General features: G+C 42.2%; 1 protein-coding gene across 1 annotated transcript in view; it reads right to left on the bottom strand.

Annotated features, from left to right (window-relative positions):
• Positions 1-26,728, bottom strand: part of MERTK (MER proto-oncogene, tyrosine kinase) — a 151,171-nt gene that overhangs the window by 103,786 nt on the left and 20,657 nt on the right. Inside the window, exons 2-6 of the mRNA XM_066595993.1 lie at positions 22,192-22,555; positions 21,685-21,785; positions 19,779-19,952; positions 12,040-12,126; positions 1,975-2,090 (exon numbers count right to left, since the gene is read on the bottom strand). Coding sequence (XP_066452090.1) covers positions 1,975-2,090; positions 12,040-12,126; positions 19,779-19,952; positions 21,685-21,785; positions 22,192-22,555 — 842 coding nt within the window. The remainder of the gene's footprint in view (positions 1-1,974; positions 2,091-12,039; positions 12,127-19,778; positions 19,953-21,684; positions 21,786-22,191; positions 22,556-26,728) is intronic.

Genomic DNA, 26,728 nt, shown 5'->3' with positions numbered 1-26,728 from the left:
CCAGCCCATTGCCTTTTTACATCCTAGCTTGCTGGGCCTTAATCCGTGAGGACGCAGAAACATGCTTTCTGTGGGAATTAAGGCCCTGCAAGCTGAGGACGTGACGGCTGCATCCTGCCGGCTCCCGGAGGTAGCCGGCAACCTGGAGCTGTCATCCTGGGCTGCGGGACCCCCACCCCGGTCACATGATCGCCGGCATTTACCGAATGCCAGCAATCATATAAAAGTCTATAAAAAGTTTTTAAAAAGTTAAAGATTCAGCTGCCCTGATGGATCAGATCCATGAGAGCAGCTAAAAGTACAAACCTGCCTCCTCCGCGCTGCCCTGTGCTGTCCTGGCCTCCTGGGTCCGGACGGCACCTTCTGCGCACGTGCCCCAGACGTCAACGTCGGGCACGTGCACAGAAGGGCGTGTGGTCCGGGAAATTTAAAATCGCTCTGGCTCCCGGCTCCCATGTGTAGCCGAGAGCAGAGAGATGTCACCGGGGACAGCTGTATGCGGTTGCTGGTCACATGATTGCTGCTATCCAATGGATAACAGTGATCATGTAAAGTAAAAAAAAAGTTTAAAAAAAGTTAAAAAAAAAAAAAAAAGAAAAAAGTTTAAGTTTCATCTTCCCTCATGGATCATATCTGTGAGGGGAGATGAAATTACGTACCTAAGGCCCCAGATTTATCCATGGACCTCACCACGGCTTCTGCGCACGTGCCTGCTGCGAAAATGGCGGACGCATGTACAAAAGCTGCACATTGCCAGGGTAATTTAAAATCTCCCTGCTCCTGGCTACCAAATATAGCCAAGAGCCTGGAGATTCCACGGGGGCACGCAGTATGCGGCCCCTGGCCATGTGATCGCTGTTTTCCAATAGAAAACGGCGATCACAAAAAGTTAAAAAAGTTTCACATCAAATCACGGATCCGATCCGTGAGGGGAAGTAAAATTACTTACCTAAGGCCTCTGGCGATGTCTCCCAACGGGATCTTTAACTGTTCCCAACTTTGGCGCATGTGCCCATCAGCAAAATGGCGTACGCAAATGCAGAAGGTGGGGAGGGCATGGGAAATTCAAAATCTCCTTGCTCCTGGCTACTAAAGGTAGCCAAGAGCCTGTAGCAGTGACCAAGGGCCGCAGTGAGCTGTCCCCAGTCTCGTGATCGCTGTTATCCAATGGATAATGGTGATTACGTAAAAGGTAAGACAGTTGAAGTTTGATGCGCCTTTCAGTTTGAGCCCCATTGTGCATACGGACATAATATTAGGGCCACAATACATATGTTTCTGAACACGGGACAAATGGGGAAATCCATTTTGGAGTGATAGTCTTCATTCAGAGGTGTGCTGTACAAAAAAAATGTTTTTAAAATGACACAATTGCCAAAAAAATTAAAATCGTAATTTTTTCCTTCCGCTTTGCTCAAATTCATTTAAAAACTGTGGGGTAAAAATACTAACAAACCCCTTCAGTGAATACATTAAGGGGTCTAATTTTTAAAACGGGGTCATTTGTGAGGGTATCTATCATTCTGACACCTATGAGCATTTTCAATCTTGGCTTGGTGTAGGAAAAGAAAATGTTTCTCAAAATGTTAAAAATCAATGTTAAATTGGTACGTCTCTTAAATGGTTAAAAAAAACTGAAGTTTTTCCAGTGTGCGTCCAGAATAAAGTAAGCAGATGGAAATATATATCTTATCAAACATTTGTACAGTATGTTTGCACATATTTGAGATTTTGCAGTTAAAAATGTGAAAAAAATGAACATTTTTCAAAATGTTCCCAATTTTGGTGCTTTTAATAAATATACACAAATTCTATCGGCCTATTTTTACCACCTAAATGAAGCACAATATGTGGCGAAAAAACTCGGATATGCAAAACCTTTAAAGATTTCCAAAATTTGGCATGGTCATTAAGGCACAAACAGGCTTGGTCACTAAGGGGTTAAAGAAAATGGCCTCATTTACAAGCATTTACCTGTATCCTGCAGAGGCTGATTGGAGAATACCCATCAAAACCAGAGGCCCAGGAAATCCAGATGCTATTTGATGATCTTCTCAAGACTTTTGTATCGAAAGGGGGAGAAGGAGTCGCTGGAAGAAACAAAAACATTACTTAAAGGAAATGCGTCATCAGAAAATGACATATTGCATAAATCAAGTTTTTATTTTACCCAGGTTTCTTTAAGTATTTTTGGGTGATTTATTTTTTCAATTATCACAATGTATATTTAAAAAAAAAAATCCTGCAGTTCTCACACTGACCACTAATAATCTTACACTTCCTGTTCTGTAGAGGAAACTTTTCAGCAGCTCTCTCTTTATTATCCCATGCAGGATTACAATGAACTCATAAGGTGTGTTTAGACGGAGTGATTATTGTTCAAAAAATCGTTTGAACTAACTAAAGGGAACTCTAATTGTTTAGTTTAACAGAGAGCTGACGGCGATCGAAAATCATTCGCATCTCGTTTGTCTAGGACTAAAAATCATTGTTGGCTCATTCACTTCTTGTTCCATTTAAACACTTCTTCTTCAGTATTTCACAGAGGGAATTTGAACACTGAATATAAACGAGAAGTGAACGATTCTTGTTGAACAAGTCAACTATGGATCTGCCGGTCTAAACAGGCTGCACGGGCGTAAATGAGCTGGTAATGACCTCACCAGCTCGTTCGCTAATGAAATGATAATCATGCCGTCTAAAAGGAGCATAACACCTATATACTGTATAGATAACACAGGATCCACAATCACAAAAGAAAATGATCACAGCTCACTTCCTTCCCTTCCCTGCACAATGACCTATGCACAAAACATACCTAGAACACTCTCTTGTTGAAGTCAATGGGTCCCCTCCTGTTCATTGCGTCTATAGCCCATGAGGCTACTGTTAAACATATCTCTAAATGCTGTTTATTGCAGCTAAGGCAAGATGGCCACCCCCATAGACATATACAAAAAGTACAATTTAAAAAATCTACAATCAGATTGGAAAAATGGAATATGTTTGTTTAAATTAAATGGCAAAAAATGGGCAATACATTTCCTGTAATAGAAGTAATACTATAGTAATGGTGCTCATATAAACAGTAGCTTTCATATATTTTCTTCAAACTCTATACAATATTTTTCATAACATATAGGACTTTTGTTAACTAATATGCTGGAATAACCACTTTTGAATTCTACATTGCATGTTAGAAGAAGAAAACCAACCCTGAATTAAACGTCAGTACTGTATGTCTTATCAATTACTATGTATTGTGGTGTATAGTTTGCTGACCTTAAACCTACATTCAAGAAGATCACTGCACAAACTTATTTTTATAAAAATCCAATATCAAAGTGACAGAAAAAGTATATTTTGTGCTCAACTACACGTCCTTACCCTTCTCTGAGATAATAATCCTTTATTGATTCCTAATCTGCTCTATTTTGTAGCAAAGATGTCACAAATTTTGACCTACTACATTGTAAAAAGTAAAATGTGCGGTTTAATCTGCATACAAGGAACACGTGTTAATGAGGTTTTCCAAGATAAAATATATTTGTTTAAGCTGCCCATGCCCCAATATAATAAAGTAACCCAAACGCACCTATCCTTGGTTTCTGCATGTTCTTCCATGCTGCAATTACATTCAACTCACTGGGGTAAATTTACAAGCTGCAAAGTCAACCTGTTAATGGAATGTTTCAGGCTGCTGCAGCAAATCACAGACCCCATTGGTCAACTGCTGATTGGCTGCAGCAGTTTGTGACACCTTATAAACAAGCTGACTGCAGCGCTGGGAGGGAGAACGTATAAGCAGTGCTGGGTTTGTTGGGATTAGGGATGGGCGAGTATGGGCTTATTATTTTTGAGCATTAACAGCTTAAAAAAAAATATACACTACCGTTCAAAAGTTTGGGGTCACCCAAACAATTTTGTGTTTTCCATGAAAAGTCACACTTATTCACCACCATGCGTTGTGAAATGAATAGAAAATAGAGTCAAGACATTGACAAGGTTAGAAATAATGATTTGTATTTGAAATAACATTGTTTTTACATCAAACTTTGCTTTCGTCAAAGAATCCTCCTTTTGCAGCAATTACAGCATTGCACACCTTTGACATTCTAGCTGTTAATTTGTTGAGGTAAGCTTGTGAAATTGCACCCCACGCTTCTAGAAGCATCTCCCACAAGTTGGATTGGTTGGATGGGCACTTCTGGCGTACCATACGGTCAAGCTGCTCCCACAACAGCTCAATGGGGTTCAGCTCTGGTGACTGCGCTGGCCACTCCATTACCGATAGAATACCAGCTGCCTGCTCCTGCTGTAAATAGTTCTTGCACAATTTGGAGGTGTGTTTAGGGTCATTGTCCTGTTGTAGGATGAAATTGGTTCTAATCAAGCGCTGTCCACTGGGTATGGCATGGCGTTGCAAAATGGAGTGATAGCCTTCCTTATTCAGAATCCCTTTTACCCTGTACAAATCTCCCACCTTACCAGCACCAAAGCAACCCCAGACCATCACATTACCTCCACCATGCTTAACAGATGGCGTCAGGCATTCTTCCAGCATCTTTTCATTTGTTCTGCGTCTCACAAACGTTCTTCTTTGTGATCCAAACACCTCAAACTTGGATTCATCCGTCCACAACACTTTTTTCCAGTCTTCCTCTGTCCAATGTCTGTCTTCTTTTGCCCATCTTAATCTTTTTCTTTTATTGGCCAGTCTCAGATATGGCTTTTTCTTTGCCACTCTGCCCTGAAGCCCAAAATCTCGCAGCCGCCTCTTCACTGTAGATGTTGACACTGGTGTTTTGTGGGTACTATTTAATGAAGATGCCAGTTGGGTACCTGTGAGGCATCTGTTTCTCAAACTAGAGACTCTAATGTGCTTATCTTCTTGCTTAGTTGTGCAACGCGGCCTCCCACTTCTTTTTCTACTCTGGTTAGAGCCTGTTTGTGCTGTCCTCTGAAGGGAGTAGTACACACCGTTGTAGGAAATCTTCAATTTCTTAGCAATTTCTCGCATGGAATAGCCTTCATTTCTAAGAACAAGAATAGACTGTCGAGTTTCAGATGAAAGTTCTCTTTTTCTGGCCATTTTGAGCGTTTAATTGACCCCACAAATGTGATGCTCCAGAAACTCAATCTGCTCACAGGAAGGTCAGTTTTGTAGCTTCTGTAACGAGCTAGACTGTTTTCAGATGTGTGAACATGATTGCACAAGGGTTTTCTAATCATCAATTAGCCTTCTGAGCCAATGAGCAAACACATTGTACCATTAGAACACTGGAGTGATAGTTGCTGGAAATGGGCCTCTATTCACCTTTGTAGATTTTGCACAAAAAACCAGGCATTTGCAGCTAGAATAGTCATTTACCACATTAGCAATGTATAGAGTGCATTTGTTTAAAGTTAGGACTAGTTTAAAGTTATCTCCATTGAAAAGTACAGTGCTTTTCCTTCAAAAATAAGGACATTTCAATGTGACCCCAAACTTTTGAACGGTAGTGTATATCTTGGAAAACCCCTTTAATGCATACAGGCATACAGCAAATTTTCAAATTGTTCTTGTTAAAATAAATAATCTAGTTGGTTCTTGAAACTTTTCTCAGTTTTGTTTCTAAAAGACCTTTTCTCGGTTACCATATATAATGTACTTCGTAGAGGGGCCAAATAATATTTATACTAATTGTGGCAAGTTGGGGTTACTCACCTAACGGATTGCCATCTTTCAGTCAGAATGGTTGACACACGTGCATAAAAGGCTCAGGAGATTTGGAGTTTCTTTTGAAATTCTGGTGCCTAGCACTATTTATTCCATCTACAACACTTGCAATACTTAGTTCGTACAGTCCTCAGGGTTCACAACCCGCAGGGTCTGCATCACCAAACCTCCCTCAGGGAGTCTAGAGGCGTCCTCCTTTGTCAGACTTAGGACGGTCCCTGGCTGGTCCGTACCAGACCTCAGGCTCTTAGTTCCTGATGTGGCATTTTCATACCGCTCTGACTGGCTTTCAGCCAACTTAGCCCTGAGTGTGTTACTTCCTGCCACACCCACAGTTTGTGCACACACCCACTTGTTTCTGCAGCCTAAATGCCTGTCTACCACCCTCTGCAAGCCATTCTGTGTACTGCACTCCTACATAATGTACTGCCATATGTCAATACAACTGTGAATAAATAAATAGTCAGGCAGTTGTTAGATAATACTAAAGTATGTTTTAGCAACAGCCAATATAGCCAAAAATTAAATAGTCCTTCAATGAACCAAGGGCTGATAGATTTGTCACACAATCACTAGGGAGTCTTCTCCCGTGTTTGCACCCATGTGCACATCAATCATTCCTTTAGACCCACTAATAAATAATGCTATAACTGTCCAGTTAACTAGCCACAGACCTGAACATAACTGGTAGTGTTATATCTCTAGTAGAAGGGCAACAAGCACATTCAACCTTAACTGCTAAGCAGTGGTAGATAGAATTTATCACCTAATATTAAAGAGCTGATTTCTTGACATTCGTTTATTTCTTCGAGTTCAATGACTTTGGAGAGAGGACTTTATATACTTCAATGTAAGCATACATTGACCTAACACATAAGTAATGTGTTAACCTAGGGATATTTATGGTACCACCAAAATGGCACATCAATTCTTCATTCGACACCAAAAACATAAAAAAACCTTTTTCTTTAATAGCATTTGATGTTAATTTCCTTCTGACATACAAAAAAGGAACCAAACTTCTCAATGACCTTACCATCCTCTTGCATAATATTATGCTAAAAAAATTCAATGAATATGGCTTAGTTGTTGTCTTTCAGGGCTGGGGGTCCTAGTTTCCAATGGCAGCATTGATAAACTGCATTCAGATGTTGTCCGCAGCAGTGGTAACAACCGAGCCACCACACTTGTCGGCTCTTCTCCAGAGGAAGTGATGTACAACAAGAATAAACAACATAAAAAAACGCAACCAGATCTTGCACTTGGGAGACTTGAACCTAGAACTCCAACACTTCAAAACAGCAGTGCTAAAAACTTAGTTAGCACTGCAGAGAAGGAAGAACAACATGCTTGGCCTTCCTTCTCTGGAGGAGGATGAGACAGCGAAACACAAAGAGAACATGCAAAGCCCATATAGATGTTGTCCTTGGACAGATTTGAACCCAGGACACCAGCACTGCAAAACACTGCTAGTGACTTAGTTAGGCCCCCTGTCCATGGGCGTGATTTCCCCAGCAGTAAATCACTGGCGAATCCTGCTGTCTGAAGCTTTTCATAGTGTTGCTATGGAAAGTGCCGGCCCCCTGTCCACGAGCGGGCGGCAATTCGCAGTATGCTACGAATTGCCGCAATTCTCCGCGGTCAGTCTATCTGTCAGATAGGCTGACAGCGGAGATCTGTCTGCCGGCTCCTGCTCCCAGCCAGCGACTCCCACCTCCAGTGGAGAAGGAGAAGAAGAAGAAAGTGAAGGAGAAGAATAATAGAAGAAGTATTGTATCAGAAGGAGGAGGAGAAAGGGAATAAGGAGATGAAGGAGAAGAAGATCTTGTTCTTCTTCGCATTATTTTTCTCCTTCTCTGAAGAAGGAGCAGGAGGAGGCAGAAGGAAAAAACTTGGTGGCTTGGTGGATAGCACTGTTGGCTTGTAGCACTGGAGTTCTAGGTTCACGGCTGATTATCGACAACAAATACACGTAGTTTGTATGATCTCTATTTGTTTATTTTTCTTGTTGTTCCATCTTCTCCTCCTCTGGAGAAGGGAGAAGAAAGAAGTGCAGTGGCTCACTTGTTAGTTGGAGTTCCAGGTTCAAATCTGTCCAAGGGCAACATCTGGATAGAGTTTTTCAAAGTCCATGCACGTGTTATCCTTGATGAGATTTTAACCTAGGACCCATGCTTTCAAAAAGTTAAATGGGATTTGTAATTGAATGTTCTGATTTTGTATAACACAGAGCCGTATTCCCAATCATGTAGGGTAAACTAGCTGTTTCACTGCACCATGGGAGCTCGGCTGAGTTTTTAGGGTTGAGCTAAATGGCAAACTTGTCAACAGTAAAAAACAGACAAACTGTAAACGCAGCTCTGGGGTATAATACATTCTAAAAGTCATGATCAGTACAAGAGAGATAATGCAATGTACTGTATTTACAGAGAAAACCTTGCTTTCAAACAAATAAAAAGCCATGTACTGTGACAGAGGCACTCAGGTTGCAGCAAATTATACCCTATGCATAGCAAAGGGGATAACTAGCTGTTCGGTGGAGGTCCAGCAGCTGGGAATGAGCCCATACAGGCAACTAGATGTAAACTTGCCAAATAATAAACACCTCTGAAATTCCCTTAATAAGCCTCTCTTATATCTATTTTGAAGCCCTCTGTTTTATATACATGTGAAATAACTTGGTTCATAGCAGGTGTGTATATATACATTGTCAAGTAAAACCATATTTTTATATATATATATTAATATATCCTGTGAACTGACTAAATTCAGTAAAAACTAGTAAGCCTTATGTTCTATTGCACGATTTAGAGGGTGTCATCCTATTAAAGTATGGCCTTCTTCCAAGACTGCAGGGTAAAACCAAGGAAAAAACAGCAAGCCTTGCATTAAGAAGTATATCCTAAAGACAGCTAGAGCAGTAACAACACCACCACTATCCATAAACTGCTGAGCTCAAACAGACATGATGTTCTTTAATGAAGGAGCAGCAATCTGATACAATGTCTAGTTATGCTCATCTTAGTCGGCTGGGCGATAACATCGTCCCAATTTTGAGCGATCACCTTGCGCTGTAAAAAAGCACACAATGATTATTGCTCAAAAATCACTCAAAGATTTTTTGAGCGATAATCGTTGTGTCTAAACTAGGCTTTAGGGCTTTTACCCACTAGCGGTTTTTTTTTCTTGCGCTGCGAGAGCAAGTGAAAACACTCGCCTGGCAGCTCGAGAAAAATGCTGCAATATCGCTCAGTGTTCTCAACGGGGCCAGTGGCAGCAGCGCTAGCCCCATTGAAAACATAGGGAGGATATCGCTGACTTCTGTCAAAGCTGTGGCAGGGGTTTCCTTCATCCCCGCAAGGATGAAGGAATCCTCTGCCACAGCTGTGGCAGAAGTCCAGGATGCTATCCCATTGCTTTCTATAGGGTCGGCGCTTTCAACAGGTTGTAGGCAACCCCCGCAACATGATTTTCGGGGAAGGGCTCGAAATATAAGCCCTTCCCTGAAAATCATCCCTAAGTGGTGAAAAAAAAGATAGAATCACTTCTCCGCCACTAAGGTGCGTCCTCCGGCTGGCTCCCCTGCTGTCAAGCTCTTTCAGCAGGTGGGGATTTAAACATACCCGCTTCCTGAAAGGGCTGTGCTGATTGGCTGAGCGCTCAGCCAATTACAGGCAGCGCTTAGCTATTCATCAATAAATGTCTACTGGCCCAATTGAAAACACTGAGTGATATCGCAGATTTCTTCTCTGCGATGCGAAGCTGGAGTGAAAAATCGCAAATGAGTATAAAACCATTGAAAATCATTGTTTCATAATCATCACTGTCGCATCGCAGGAAGAAATATCGCTAGTGGGTAAAGGCCCTCAGTCTGAACTAATTTTTAGTGAAAATCGCAGGCAAATTGAATTTTCTATAATGCTGGCTACAGAGGTCACCATGCAGGCAATTATCAGCCAGGGTGCCCCTGCTGATGTCACCACATGTGTCCTCCATCTTGCATATGGGCAGCAGTTTCATTGGATGGCTGCATCACATGACCTAGCCATGTATATATCATAGGCACAGTGTAACCAGCGACTATTTTCACGATGAGCACAGGACAGAGAAAAATGCATTACGTTTATGTGCCTATATAACATGTGGTCTGTTGTTAGGGATGGATATTCTACTGAGGCACACAGATCTCGCACAAATATGAACCCCATTCTTTTGAACAGAGTCATATTACACGAGCGTGGCATGGTCTGACTTTTCACGTTCCTTGGAACATTTCGCCCATTGATTTTAATGGGATTCTTAATGCCTCGCATGGTTCTCACATGTTATGTGATGTGCATGCCAGTTTCCCATTTAAATCGATGGAAAACACTTGTGATCTTCTATTGCGCGGGTGGATTGGAACTTCACAGTTGCAAGGTGTTTTTGCCTGATATCATGTTCGCCCATGTGTAGGAAGCCTCAAATTTATGACATTGCTTTTAAAACAAGAGAGCCTTCGTGGGCCTTCTTTTGTTTTCAGTGACACCCCTGGGCTATGATTGACCCCCCACCACCACCACCACTATACACTATTCTGACTATTTTTTTGGGAGGAGCACAGTGTTCCTCAGATGCGTGGATGTATGGGGATACAATATAGGGGGCTTTACAGCACTGTTCACAGACTGTCAGCACTCATATTAGCGAATGTCACTATTGGGGCTAATAGAAGAAAACATGGCTAATAGGAAGGATGATACAAGTATGGTACCTTTTAGTCACCAATATGGGAGAGTGAGTTGATGTAACAAAATTCCTAAAAGCCTACATTTCTTAGGCCAGGTTCACACAGACGTATGTGTATTTATGCAAAATTTGTGCTACATATTTGCATGATGCGTGTTGTGGTTTTGGATGTATGTGTGCGTATTTTATTGCATTTTTTTGCGCGTGCATGCCCTGCATATTTGTATGTGAAAACAAATGTGCAAGCATGTGCCTATTGATTTCAATGGGCAACTGAGTTTTTAATTAGTTAAATTTGTGGGGTTTTTGTGTGCAATCCGCACAAAAATGCAACATGCTGCATTTTATTTGCGCAAAGGAGATGCACGTGCAAAATACACTCATGTAAACTAACTCATTGAAATCAATGGGTTCTATTCACTGTGTATTGTGCATGCTAATCTTGTACATGTAATACACAGTGCAAATGTGTTTGTATGAATAAGCCTTTATAGTTAAACTGCTTTTTGCCCCACAGTTTCCAACAAGGAAACCACACATGGAGTTTGTTCTCACCACATGTGACTGTCTTCTAAACCTTCTGTCAATAAAGCATACAAAAACTGACACCAGTGTAGGCACTCGATGTGCAAACACTTCCTTGTAATCTCCATTGGTAGTGCATGCTACAAATAATAACTAAGGGTGGCTTCAAACGAGCGTCTATTACATCCAATGCATTCCCTATGGTGTTTTCCCATGTCCGTGTTTTACAGGCGTGTGCCTGTAAAGATAAGACATGCGTGCACCATAGGGAATGCACACATTGCCTTCAATGGAGCCGCAGCAGATGCCTGCGGCTCCATTGAAAGCTATGGTCTGCCAGCACCCCTTAATTGTTTTTCAGGGAAGAGTTTTAAACATTAGCTCTTCCCTGAAAAACAACCATTTTAGTGTAAAAGGTGACACTGTGACAGATGTGGCAAAGGAATTCTAAATCACTGCAGGAAATAAAGAATTCCCTACAGCAGCTGTCACAGATGACAGCTGCGGTAGAGAATCCAGCTGCCGACACCCCGTAATTGTTTTTCAGGGAAGGGCTTTAAATATAAGCCCTTCCCTGAAAAACAAGGCAAAGTAGTGTTAAAAACAATAAAAAAAACACGTACTCGCCTTTCTTCAGCTGCCGGGGCTCAGCCGCGTCCTCTCTGCGCTGTCCCTGGCTCTGCAATGCAGTTCTTTCAGCAGCCAGGGAATTAAAATCCCCACCTGCTGAAAAAGCTGATTGCGATTGGCTGAGGCGCTCAGCCAATCACAAGCAGCTCTCGCTGAATGAATGACAGGCAAGAACTGCCTGTCATTGGATTCTGCATGGGGAAACCATGCGCGCCCATGGACATGAGGCCTTAGGCCGCTTTCATCTGGCCAAGAAAATTGTGCAAGATTTGTGCATTGCAAAACGCCCAAATATTGCACGAATATGAACGAGGGTTTTTTTTCCCCCCCCTGCGTGGCATCAGGATGTGAGTACATACATTTTAATGGGTTGAGTTGAGGCAGCAAATATTCAGAGCAGTAGAGAACATGATTCCTGTCGTATCTCTTCAGCATACCTTTAATGTTAACGTTGACATTATTGGACGCGGTCAGTCCTTTCTTGTTGTGGGCTTCACAACTGTAAACCGCTGCTTGATCCAAACCTGCAGAATAATACAGAAGTAAAAACAGCCTTGATGTTCTTCAGGAAGTTCACAGTGACAACATATTTTAGACAATGAAGATCAATTAACATATTGTTGGGACTAAAAGACGCAATTTTTACCAAGAAAAAAATCCTTTCGTCTAATGTCAGAAGGCTCCCGCAATGCCAGACGCCTCTGACTGCTTCCATAATGATCAGTTACAGAGCAAAGCACTGTAAGTTATCATTAAGATCAACAACCCCACTAGCAAATACCTTCCCTCTACAGCTCCAGTCCGGGTGCCACTGCGCACCGCAGGCTCTGACCTCTGACACCTTCTCCTGGCGTCTGTGCTGTGTGTACAGGAAGTGCAGTAACACAGATGCTGGGAGAAATGTCAGAGGGCAGAGCCTGTTATACTCAGCGGTGCCAAAATCGAGACTACAGAAGGAATGTAAAGTCACTGACCTACCAGCCAGTTCTGGGGGCACGGTTACCACCTGGGGCCACTATTACTACTGGCACCACTGGGGCCACTGTTACTACTAGGACCACTGGGGGCTCTATTACTACTGAGACCACTGGCGGGGGAACTATTACGTCTAAGACAACTGGAGGACTCTATTAACGGGGGGCCACTATTACTACTTGTAACACTGGAGACCACTATTACCACTGGAGGCCGTTATTACAACTGGGGGCCATTATTACTACTGTTACTATGGGGAGCTACTATTACTACTGGGTAAACTATTACTGTGGAGACTACTGGGGGGCCACAATTATCACTGAGGTCATTATTACCACTGGGGGTCATTATCACTACTAAAACCACTGGGAGCCACTATTACTACTGGGAGCACTATTACCACTGAGGGACATAATTACTACTGGGGGCACTATTACTACTGAGACCACTGGGGATCACTATTATCACTGGGGGCCATTATTACTACTGGGAACTACGAGGAGCCAATATTACTGCTGTGGACCACTATTACTACTGCTAACATTGGAGGCCACTATTACCACTGGGGGCCAATATTACTACTGCAAGCATGATAACCACTGGGAGCCATAATTACTACCTGGACCACTGGGAGCCAGGGACGTAACTATAGGGGATGCTGAGGATGCAGTTGCACCTAGGCCCAAAAGCCTTAAAGGGCCCAAAATGCCTCTCTTCCCCATATAAGGAGCCCAGTACTATTAATAAAGCATTACAGTTGGGGCCTAGAAGTTTCAACTTGCGCCTCTGCTGGAAGCCACTATTACTACTGGGGGGCAGTATTTCCATTGGGGGCCATTATGACTACTGAGACCACTGGGAGCAATTATTACTACTGGCAGCTATTAATACTACTTGGAGGACACTATTACTACTGGGTGTAGATTACTATAGGGCCACTGTGAGGGGGCACATTTACTTTTAGGGCTACTGCGGCTATCCACTTCCACTTGAAACTAAACCCTCTACTTCTTTAGCCTACCAGGAAAGTTTTTGATATGAAATATTTTTATCGTATTTTCTATTATCTAAGCCTACGTGCATCTTATAGCCTGAAGAATAAAGTATACATAAGAAAATGAGGAGCTATCAATGTATTGCCCTTGACCAGTCAGATTAGACTAAGGTGTGAAACATTCTGACACTAAGGACACATGATTCTTCAGAAATGCATTGCTAACTTTGTTACAATGAAGTTTTGAAGAGTTTTAACTCTGACAGCTGGAACTGAAATTTTTTACATCACATCTTAGTAGATGACCAGATCAGTCCTGGCTGAACATAGTTACAGTATTTAAACGAACACTTCATGGAAAGTTTATACACTGTATTATCCTAGTGCAGAGCTCAAATGGACGGGAAAACAATAATTCTTGTCTCTTGCACAGCTCTCCCAATACATCAGGCATAGCCCAGGGAATCAGTTTTTGCCAGGAGTGTTCCTTTAATAAACCGTGAAAGATCCTTTTAAGACACTGAAGAATGCAACTGTAATTGCGGTGTCCTTCATACTACCCCAGCAGTTACAATTTAGATACTGTATTATAGGAAGAAACATTAGTAAAGGAATTGTGAATCCACATATGAAAGAGTTACAATGTACGTAAGAAAACATTGCTTTAATTTTTGATTGTTTTAGTATCAGTGGAAACTTTCAAGCAAGGAATTTGGCTGATATTGTCACCAAGTCGAGCCTGTGTGCTGTGGCTCTATTCATTTCAATAGGACCGTTGGAGATAGGCTGTATGTGTATTTACCTGTACCTGGCCACATATTCAGGCCAGGTGCTGTCTGTGTATTTCATGAAGCTATTCTATGAGGCTATTCACATGCCAAATTTTTCACATTGACCATGTTTTCATGGATGAGAATAGCACATGCAATGTTTGGGACCAGTAAATATCGGACAGCGCATGGCCGAGTGTCCATGAGCTATCCGATGCACTACTCACATATGGCCTTACACTGCGTAAAATGTTACAATAATGTGGACAGACTCCTAAGAATCTGCCCTGCTCCCGACTCTTTTATTGACATTGGAAACGACTGATCTAGGGTGGTTTCACATCGGGGAGCAGGAAACAGAAATCCCTGTGGCTGAACAGTTCAGTCTCTGGATGGACCCGAACTGTGCCGGATGAACCCTATTGACTATAATAGTCTGCCCGTTTTCAGCACAGCTGGCCAGCTTTTGGATGGAAGAAAAAACGCCACATGCAGCACTTTCTCTTCTGGTATTTTCAGCCGGATCTGCGACGGAACCTCCGACCAATGCAGGTGTAAACCGGTTTACTTAATTTTTCATTCTTTAAAATATGTATAATGTCACATAACAATATTGTTGAGCTTTGTTGAATGTGAATTTGCTGCCCTGTGTAATCATATACATATTACCCTGTGTGTTTATGCTGTTGCGGTGAGCGTACGAGAAGTTAATCGCTGTCATTCAGTATACAGAACGCAATCACTAGACATGCTGCAGTTATTTCAGTCAGTTACACAAAAAACTAGGAAAGTCTGCAGACAATAAAATCTCCTTAATATGCTGCATGCGACTCCAAAAATAACAATTTCTAGTCAATGCGTCTTCTTGTTATATGCAGGGAATGCCGAGCGGATTTTCTAAGAAGCTTAAATCAGAAATCCTTGAAAATCATGTGACGAAGAAGGATTAGATATAAAACGTGGAAAAATGGAATCACATGAGCTGAGCGCAGTGATACTAAGAGACGGTCTAACATTTTCAAGGAAAGCTACATTTTCTCTTACAAAAGCAATTAATAACCTCTTACTATTGCGCCTTAATAACCCACTGATTTTTCAGGTTTTTTCATCATCGCATTCCAGAAGCCATAACGTTTTCATTTTCCATCTACATGGCCATATGAGGGTCTTTTTTTTGTGGGGCAAGTATTTTTTAATGACATAATTTTTGGGGACATACAATGTATTGTATAAATTAAACTAATTTTTTAGGGGGATTGGAGAAAAAATTCTGCCATTTGTATTTGGATTTCATTTTTACAGCATCCAATGCGCAAAATAAATAATGTGGATTCACTGAGAAGGTGGGTAGATATCTAACAATAAAATATAACTTTTATTTAAATATTTTAAATAACCTGTGCTCTATGCACTATACAGATATGGACTACATACTTTATTAGTGTTATCCCCTGGATATTTCCAACCCTTATTGCATCAGCAAAAATCTGAGGCAAGATAGGATATTCTATCCAGGTGGCGAAAAGAGGCACTGTAGCATGATCTTTATTGGAGGTAGGTATGTATTTGTTTCTGAATGTTTTAAAGACTTTGCACTATCCCTGTCGTTAGCATATGATGGAATTTTTAGGGTATATAGCAGACCCAGCGATCCCTCAAATCTGGGGAGATCACTGTTCAATGTGATGCTTTGTTCACTACCCCTTTTGCTTACAATTGGCCTAGATCACTGACTGGCAGTGCAGTAGCCAGATTTTCACTGTCCCCTTAAGACTAATAACAGACTGGTAAACTGGAAAATCAAGGACACAAAACGCTCTCCTGCCTTCATTGGCAGCCATTTTGTCTCATATTCCCCCTAGCAACGACTATGGCACAATAAACATTTTTGGGTCTCATTTATCAAAACTGTGTAAAAGTATACCAGTCCTTGTTGCCCATAGCAACCAATCAGCGCAGCTGTCATCTTACCTCAGCATCTTGAGAAACGAAAGCTGCACTCTGATTGGTTGCTATGGTCAACAAGGACGTCTTATGTTAGACAGTTTTGCTAAATGAAGCTTTTTGAGTTTCTGTTTCCATTGCTATCAAGTTCCTGTATCTGAGTGTCATTAAACGAGAGTTATGAGGGGTCACATCAGGAGATCATGTGGAATAATCCTGTATTTTAAACCAAGCAGTGGGGAAAGTCCTATCCTTCTCCAGGAAAAAGGCCACTTCCACAAGGGTGACGCGATATCGCCGCATGAAAATCGCAGTGATATTGCATCTATGTTACGTGCGATATCGCTGCATTTGCTCTGGCGATATCATAATTTTCTGGTGCTACAAAGTCGCACGACTTTGTGGCGCTCTTTTGCCGGGAGTTTCGGAGTGTGGGAGAGGTCTTGAAATATAAGTCCTAGCTGCCTAAAAAAAAAAAGAATACATCACCTCTTCCCTGAAGTTCCCCGGCACTTGCTTGAAGTCCTCCAGCAGAGCTTCCTGGTCAGGACTTTGAAAATCTCCACCTCCAGGAAGCTCTGCCCCTGATTGGTCCTCGAGTGCCGCGGCTCAGCCAATTGGAGCCAGCGCTTGAAAAAACAATCACAGCCATTTATTCAATGAATGCCGGAGAGCTTCAGGGGAGACGTGCAGAGAGCGGATAGTGCCTGGTAGGTGATTTATTCTTTTTTTTTAATGCAGCTAGGGCTTATTTTAGGGCTTTTCCAGTAGTGGTTTCTACTGTAAAAGTTGCATTGCAATGCACGAAAACTGCGTTTTCGCGCAATGTGATGTAACACATAGGAAGGATTCATAGGGAAACATGAGCAACAAATAAAATCGCAAATCCTGGCTGTATACAGCATGCCGCAATTTTGTATTCTAGGAATGTCGCATTCTACAAAACATCGCTCATGTGAAAGAACCCAAAGGGTACCATGGGCTTCACATACATGCATTTTGTAGCACAGTTGCATTGCTACAAAATCATGCAATTTTGTAGCCCGTGTGGAAATGGCCTAAGAGTTTAATAGGACTAGATGGAATAAATGTAGAGCGGGCACAGACTGTGTTGTTGCACCCCGTGTAACATGAAGCTATGTGCTTTTCTTAGGATCACGTGAATTTAATAAAGTCTGCTACTTACACAGTTATAGAGCTCTTTTACTGCACAGCAGGGCTCTATGTGGTTTTACAAGCCACAGTGTGATTGTTCCCAGCAAGAGAAACCACGTAATCTTGTAGATATGATACCTTTAATTAGCTAACAAAAATACTTGATGTAATAGCGAGCTTGCAAATCTGTAATGGGTGCAGTGGGGAAAGTTCTGCCCACATCTGTAAAGAATTAAATAGGTTGCTACAGTATACTAGATAAACAAGACAATCAATAACTTTCATCGATCATTTTATCATCCTCAGGCCACCTGCAGACGGGCGGGTCGGATCCGGCGGCGAGGATTCTCACAATGGGACCCAACCCGAGCACCTGCAGGGACCAGCGCGTAATCACCCGTGCCCGCGGCTCCGGCTGTTTGATGTGCCGGCTTGCCGGGCAGTCGGTGCATGCGCAGACCGGAGCCGTCAGCGGGTGAGTGACGTTTCTGTGCGGTTTGTTTGCCGCGCGGGATTTCGCACAACCAAACCGCGACCGTCTGCATAGGATTGCGTTTTTTAACGCAATCTTATGCAGGCTTCCAGCGGCGGAATTTCCGCTCCTGTGCAGGCGCCCTCAGTGTAAAATAAACTGCATAAAGCAAAAGGCTCTCCTCACATCTTCTTATGTGAACACATTTAGCATATGCACCAAAAGTTTTCCTGCTCGAACATGTCTATTGTAGCAAATTGAACCAACTGGTCAGCAATGCATGTCTTTTTTTTGGGCTCCTTGACACAACTGTATGCACAAAAATGCTCGCTGCAGCGCAACATGTTGTGAATGTGTAGTGGCCCAGAGTTAGGGTCCCTCTAGTACGTGTTTGTCTACCTCGTGTGGATTGTCTGTGTGTGTCTACATTGTTGTTGGTCTTTTTGTCGTGTATGTGGTAACCTCTTTAGGTAGTCCTAAGGTCATTGTCTTGTGTTGGTGTCACCAAACTTGGTGGTGTCTGCGTGCCTGTCTCCCTCACCTGTTCTTTGTGGCATGGTTGGGGGATAGATAGGTTGAGGGGCGAATTTAATTGGTGTAGTGAAAGAGAGAGTAGAATGTATTCGGTGAAGGTGGATGTGTGTAAGGGAGGCTGAGGTTCTGATGTTTCCGCCTGGGCTAAGCCTGGGTCCATCTCATTTAGCCATGTGATGCAACCCCTCAGGGGACCTGAGGTCAGAATCAGTTTCTGCAGAAGGAGTCGGCGGTGAATGTTACACACTCCTCTGCTTAACTACTGAATGGAAGGATGGGAGCAGCTCCGCTGCTGCAAGTCGGAGGACAATTCTGGCGTGAGTGACTGCCCAATAAATGCCGCTAGGTCAGTGAGAAAAGGCCTTAAGTAGTGATTCTGGGTGTTTTCCCTTTTGTGTCCGGGTCGCTCTCCCAAGAATCAGATAACTGAGACTGATGGCGACTGAATCTCGGCGAATGAGTGTCTTTTATAGCTCGAGTGTGTTGGAGACTATAAAGGGAAAAATGTGCCAGAAGTATTGTACCTAAGACTGTTGCAGTGTATTCTTGGAAAATCAAAGAAATACCCGAAAAATGTGGCCAAAGAATTAGATATACACAATTACTATGCGACTATATGGTCTGCTTCTCTTCTGATGTTAACAGTTAGGCACCTTTCAACTAACAACAATGTGGAGAATTGTAGCAACAGTGTTGGAGAATACGCCCTCCTGCAGAATATTCAGCACCAAAATCTGCACTGCTAGTTGTGGATTTTGGTGCAAATTGAAAATAGCTGAATCCTAGCAGCAATTCCGCATCAAAATCCACAGTTAGCCCTAATGCAGGCGTGAGAGCAGTTGGCTTTACACTGGCGAGAAAAACGTGAGATTTTCGCGTGATGCTAGAGTGAATGAAAACGTGGAATTTTGAAACCAATGATGTTCAATTATTTTATTCCTAACTGCAATGTTTTTACTCATGCGATGTTATGTTAAAAAAAATTTAAAAATCGCAGCGTGTTCTATCTTTCTGTGATATTGCTCATTGTTTTTAATGAGAGAACTTCGCGATCCTCTGCTGCAGCTGTGACAGGGAGGATCCCTTTCAACCAAAGCAAGGAAATCCCTTCAGCCGAGGCAGGGAAATCCCTTCATGAAAACGCCTCACATCCAGGGGTTTCAAAAAGATTGCAAGGGCAATATTGAACCGTATTTTAATGGCCTGATACCTCCCATGCCACTGTGAAGCCGGCAGAATAGTTTCACAGGTTACCCTGGATTTGTGTGCACAATGTAAATTATAGAATAAATTTCCAGAGGTTTACAGGGTCCTTCTTTATGTTGGAATTACCTGATACATAAAGCACAGCTGGCGACACTTCGGCGACATCATTGATCCGTGTACTATTTTGATACCAATAAATCTCCACAGGTTCAGGGGGTCCGACAGCCTCACAGGTGAGATTAAACGGCATGTTCCTAGTGACATTTAAAGTCTCTGGTTGTCGAATGAAATGTGGAAGGCCTAAAGAAAAAGCAAATTATAGAAGTACAACTTAGTAGAAATTGAGTAAACCTTTTCCAAGAAAAATGTATAGTATGTAAGCCTGTAGGTGAGAGATATTTAACGCTAGGAACTAATCTAATAAGTCATATCACTAGTTATAGAGCCAACAGAGGAGATCCAGTACTGGATGTAATAATTCAAATGTCTGTATGATATTTTCAGCTTGTATTGCATAAGTGATTGCATTGTTGTGCCGGCTTCACACAGGTGGACCGGAATCTGCATGTGGGAGGCTCATAGCAGATTCCAGCAGGGAACCAGTTCGAGAACCCTGCGTACCTCGATTTTTCTGTATTGCGGATGACCACGGGGCTTGCTGACGGTCATGAATTGTAGTTTGTGGTTTTTTTTGGAATGTTTGTATTTCAGAATACGCAATGTTAATTGCAGATGGGCTGCGGGTTGAACGGCCTCCATTGACTTCAAAGCCTCCATTGACTTCAAAGCACAATTCGTATCCACGAGTGTGAGCATAAAAGTGCATTTTTCATGCCTTTCAATGTGTGCATTTTGCTGCAGATTCCACAATGGGAATTTGCCTGTGTGAAGCCAGCCATAAGAATAGAGTTGTTTCGTATTATGTTCAATTCATTATTATTCCTGTAGAATTGGCTGTAGAAAATCTGCAGCATTTTACAGTTCAAGAAATTGGATTGACATAGTATGTAAGGCCCAATTATGGAAAAAATATTCAGCGTAAGGGTGGCTTCACACAGACATATTTGCGCGTGTTTTTACACATGCAAAAATTGCGTGAGCAAAATATAGAGAATAGAAACCAATAATTTAAATGGATTGGTTCCCAGCTCTTGATTTTCCATACGTATTTCGCGCGCAGAAAAAAAATAGGTCCCACTCTATCTTTCTGCACAGCAAGGATCCCCATAGAAGTCTATGGGAGGTGCCAAAAATGCACGAGTAGTACGCAAGAGGATGCGCAATACCATGAGGAAAAGAGCACATCTGAACCTCATTAGACTAAATAGCCTCTCAAATCATGGCAGGGTTTCCAAACAAAAAGCACATGTAAGGGTGGTTTCACATCACTTTCTTGCTCTGTTTTGGGAACATGAAAGTGGAATTCCTTGGGCGGAATAGTTCCATTTCTGGTACACTCACTTTCCGTCCAGTTGCCCTGCTTTTGGTCGGAAAAAAAAGTGTTACATGCAGCGCTTTTTCTTCTGTTTTTTTTTCAGCCTGATCTGTGATGGGACCTCCGGCCTGAGATTCTGACGCAGATGTGTAACTGGCCTAACACATGAATTTTTATGTGAGTCAGCACCAAAAGCCACAGAGGATTTTCTATTATGTATTGACCTAGTCAACTGAAACAAAGGCAAGTCCAGGAGTAGCCCTGCAATTAAAAGTAATCCACATGCAGTCACCGTAGCTCAGTTTCTATGAGCACCCTTTCTCTTATATACCAAGTTGAAGATTTGAATATGTTCAGTTTATGTAAAGTCCTATTGTGCCGAGAAAAGATTTCACTAAGGCCGGTTTCACATCTGTGTTCCGGGTCAAAATACCGGAAAAAAGGTCTGGATGCAGCACTTTTTCATCCGTCTAAAAGCCAAGCAGCTGGGCAGAAACTGAACAGATGCCACTATAGTCAATGGGTTCCATTGGGCATCCTGATATATACAGTATATTAGGTAGTTTATGTCTAGACAATTTAATGTACACTTCTTACCTTCCACCTGGATATAAATAGGATCGGAAACTATTTCATCATCCTTAATTTTTAATTTGCAGGTATACGTGCCATTATCTGACCTCTGTACATCTGTAATGCTTAATAGAAAAAAAGAAAGCATCAAAAACAGATTTCAGTCCCATTGAGCTTCTAGAGAAACTGAATGATATACTAAGGTTGTACAATTTGGGCAATGGCAGAGGTATTATATATGTTGGCCATAAGGTTCGTCACTTTCCGTACCTGTCTCCAGACGTCAGTGAATAGGGACGACAACACCATTCAATTATAGGAGATATGTGGATTAGCATGAGCTAGATGATAAGCCGGTCTCGGATTTCATTACCGTTTGACGGTATAGGCCTTACTGATCCCCACTGGTTAGTTGTGATATTTCTCAACTCCAAACCATAGTCATAGTTATACAATAGTAACCCAAGTATAAAAATGTATAATGAGCTTAAGAGAGGAATATGTTCAAATGACCGATATTATAAGCCTTACCTGCAAAAAGATAGCATAGTGGTCATCACACCATCAGGAATATCAAAAGACTGGCTAGAGATACGTTCCGAAAGCATATGGAAGGATATCAACTGTCCGTTCTTCCACCAAGTTATCTGTTCTCCATTATCCAAACTGGGGACTTCAATGGAACAATTGAACTTGACATCTTTGTGCTCAGAGAGAACAATATTGTGTACTGTAGGGAGAAATCTGATCCGTTGGGAAGGCTGAGTAAATTGAATGTTTGGAATTGGGCTTGCTCCGATGTCACTTTGAAAGTTTTGAGTAAGTCTGTGCCCTTCATCTTCTGCCGGTAAAGTATGTGTATAGAGTTCTTCTCTCTCTCCCAATACGTAGTTATCTGTAGAATGAAATTACATATATTCATAAGTAATGATGGTGACGATCAATAACAATAGATTCTGTATGTGCAAGGGCAGTTTCACATCTGCAGCAGGGATTCTGCTTTCTTGCTCCATTCGGGGAGCAGGAAAGGGGAATCCACACAGCCAAATGGCTCCATCTCTGGACGGAACTGTACAGGGCTGAGCAGACCCCATTGCTTATAATGGGGTCCGCCCGCTTTCTGCACACCTGCCCGGCTTTTTATGTAGTGCTTTTTCTACTGGTATTTTGAGCTGGATCTGCGACGGAACCTTGGGTTGGAGGTTTCGACACAGAAGTGAAACTGGCTTAATTTGTATGCAAAATAGAACAAAACTTACTATAGATGAAATTTTCAAACACAAGTATCACAAACATTAAAGTGGGAATCTAGGATGACTGACTCCATGTGTGCAGATCGAAAACATGCTGACATCAAGGTATGTTGCTGGTGCAGGTGAAGGTAGAGGGCGATTTTCCAAAGTGGTCACATGGCCCTAGTGTCGGTGACGTCATTGCTGATGTAGTGGCCCAGAACTAGTGGGGCTCCTCCATAATGTTATATCTCTCGTGCTATTGTCTTGTGTATTGCACCTCTGCAGCACTGAATGAGTTAACACCTGGGTTATGTCTGAAAAATGTATCATATTGTGTCATGTGATTGTTATATATATATATATATATATGTGTGTTTGCAAAGGGAATGCAACAGAGTCTGTGAGGCAGTCCAAGTTAGGCTAGACTAGTCAAAGAGAGTCTGAGAGTACTCTAAGAGTGCGAGTGCAAGAAATTCTGCTCTCAAGTCTGTGAGTGACCCCCACAGACATTTCTCGGTCTGCATGCGGAAAATGGAGGAAGCTGAGCTATTTCCTCCTGCTTGGCCTGGACCTACTCTACCCAGAGTATGCCGCTGCTACCACTAAGCACTGAGAGAGAGAAAGACGGACCGCTGTTTACCAGAGAAAAGGCACCAGAGGTGTGAGTGTTGATGGATAGAGTGTTGAAGAAAGAAAAAAAGTCACCAGGAGCAGGATCACACAGATAACTGGGACTGTGGATTGTCCAGATAACCCCGAGAGTCCTCCCTGTCACACCACCTGTGTGTAATTGTGCCAAAGTTACAGTAAATTGACATTACCGACTGTTCCCGGTTTGTCCAGAAATTTTCCCTGTGTGTAGACAGTAAAGTTATTTACTTCATCAAGATTCACCGCTGAGGTCAGAACGGTGGCATCACGAGTGACAAAGAACTCTTTGTTACTCCTGGTTACTTTTTCCCTGTGACCTCCCCCAGTAGTAACGTGGACAGGTCCTGACCTACTCCCAGGGAAGGAGATGGTAGAGCCACTATGACATAGTTATTCTCATCTACCCCACCATCTCCTTGGCTGTGGGCCCACTCTTCGGACACTGTACCGGCTCTAGAACCCGAAAGTGATAACCAACAGGCACCTGTGGAATAGAAGCAGCAGGGGAATATGGAAACTGAGTATATCTTCTTTTGTGTAACTATTGCTCACTGAGCCAGTTTGGGGGGGGAACATATCTCTCTGGATAATCCATTTAAAATCATTCTTATGTTCAATTTCCCCATCATTTCACCAGGACCTTTTATAGACAATATATAATTCCCCTCTTAGATTGTCGGTTTGGTCCCCATCACTAGTTCAGTGGTTTCAGATTATTGATCTCGCCACTATTCTAAAGCAACAAGTGTAGTATTGTTTTTTGGTGACAACACCCAATTATTCCACATCAACCTACGTTTTGGTAAATATCATTGAATTTTAATATTTCTTTTATGTTTATTACTGACTTACTAAAGACCATTGTACATTAAGCCATAGCTGTCATACACATGTCAGAGTAGTCCCTGTGGTAATAGGTACTCCTCATATAGCACTGTATTAGAGGGTCATTTCACACCGTTTAAAACAAAAATTTAAAAAAAGAGGTAGTCTTTGCACCAAAGCCAAAAGTGTGAAGAAATTGTGCAAAAAAGAATTTAATAGTGCAGAAGGACCCCAGTATGCACAGAAATGGGTAATGCAAGTAGGAATACTGGTACGTCCACTGGTTCTGTGGCAGCACAACACGTTTGATCATAAAGCTTTGCTACGTATCTTGCACTGGTCCTCCCCTCAGCACATCAGTTTTTTCCTTCAAGTTCCTCACAGTCAAAAGTTTTAATTCACTTTTGGCTTTAGCTCAAGAAATGGCAGGAAAGCTGTCCTAAAAAACATCTATAGTTTGCTCTGTAAGTAGGTTAATAGGCGATTTGAACAGCGCCTCTGTAGATGGAGCCGAATTAATTGAAGCCTATTTTTCGTGTAGCAAAAAATCTGCAGTAGTTGTTTCCTTAGGGGCAAAGGAGGTGCGTGCAAGAATGCTCATGGCGGGTGATACCCTGTCCCAAAGGAACATCCAAGGAGACCTAAAGCTAGGAGAGGTTCTAGGGAATCCAAACGTACCCCAGATTAAACAGAAAAAAACTAACAATGAAAAAAGACTTGTGCACTCAGGGTACCCCAGAAACACCAACGCACCATAGAAAAGATGGAAGCTTAACAACAGAGGAAAACCTCTGTGTGGTAGACAAAATAAGGCATTGTTAAATCCCTTGTGATAGAGAAGGTAAATATTAACAGACAGTACAGGGTACAACAAGTTTCGGAGTTTAAAGACTACTCCTTTCTCAAGCACAAAAAACCAAAGGTGACTCTTGAGAAAGGAGTCTTTAAACTCCAAAACGAGAAACATCACATTGCACTCGAGTGCACCTCACATGGCATGCGATGTGTTTGACTATTCCACTGAAAATAATGGGTGATGCGTTCCAAGAAACACGAAAAAAAGGACACGCAGAGATCTTTTACCCAACAGCATCGCTGTGCGGGAAAAAATAAATAAATCGCTCATGTGTATGACTCCATTCACAAGAATGGAGTTCACATTCATGCAAGCTGTGTGCATTTCGCAATGCACAAAACTCACGCGAGATTTGAGTTCATGTGAATGTAGCCTTAGAGGAGAAAAAATTGTTTGAAACAACTCTAAGGGCTCCTTCACATGAGCGTATGCGTTTACACGTCCGCCCAGGTGCATGGTATATTCGCATGAATGAATTTTTGTCACGATCGATTCCTGATCGTAATTGGCGTATTTAAAGCCATTCATAAAAGGCACTGCTGCATGAATGTAAAAAAATACATTGAAGCGATGGCAAGCAACGGTCATGGGAAAGATCCTTGTATTGTCCGCTAATGTATGTATACATAGTTATTTGATTGCCCCCTTAACCGTCTTTTTTCCAGGGTAAATAATCCCAATTTTGATAGCCTCTCGGGGTATTCCAGTCCCCTCGTTCCATTTATTAATTAAGTTGCCCTTCTTTGAACTCCCTCAAGCACTGCAATATCTTTCCTGATCACCGGTGTCCAGAACTGTACACAGTATTACATGTGAGGCCTGACAAGTGCCTTATACGAGGGGGTGCTGATAAGTTTTTGGCTTTACCCAGAAACAAAAGAGATAGGAAGATGAAACTTTACATTTATTCCACCTACTCTCCACTGATGTCAAAACACTTCTTACATTGGTATTCCAAGTTATGTAAGCCTTGCAAAAAGAAGGATTTCGGTTGTGCCTCAAACCAGTCATCCGTAGCAGCCATGGCATCAGAAATGGTGTGAATTTTGGTACCCTTGAGGTGTGTCTTCAGGTTTGGAAACAGATGATAGTCAGAGGGAGCTAGATCTGGTGAATAAGGTGGGTGGTCATCTAGCTGGAAGCCTAGCTCCACCAGTTTTGCCGTGGTCGCTTGTGCAGTGTGAGCGGAGGCGTTATCTTGCAGGAAAAAGATTCCTTTGGACAGCTTGCAGCGCCTTTTGGCCTTTAGAGCTGCCTTCAATTGGTCCAAAAGTTCAATGTAATACCTTGCATTGATGGTGGAACCATTTTGAAGGTAGTTCACTAGCAGCACGCCAACCTTATCCCAGAACACAGACGCCATTACCTTAGTGGCTGATTTTTGCACCCTAAACTTCTTTGGGTGAGGAGAACCACTGTGCCTCCACTCTTTTGACTGCTCCTTGGTTTCAGGGTCATACAAATAAATCCAGGTCTCATCCATAGTGACCAGTCGATCCAG

The sequence above is a fragment of the Eleutherodactylus coqui genome, chromosome 3, assembly GCF_035609145.1.
Source record: "Eleutherodactylus coqui strain aEleCoq1 chromosome 3, aEleCoq1.hap1, whole genome shotgun sequence".
NCBI lineage: Eukaryota > Metazoa > Chordata > Amphibia > Anura > Eleutherodactylidae > Eleutherodactylus > Eleutherodactylus coqui.
This window is presented reverse-complemented; position numbering and strand designations above follow the sequence as displayed.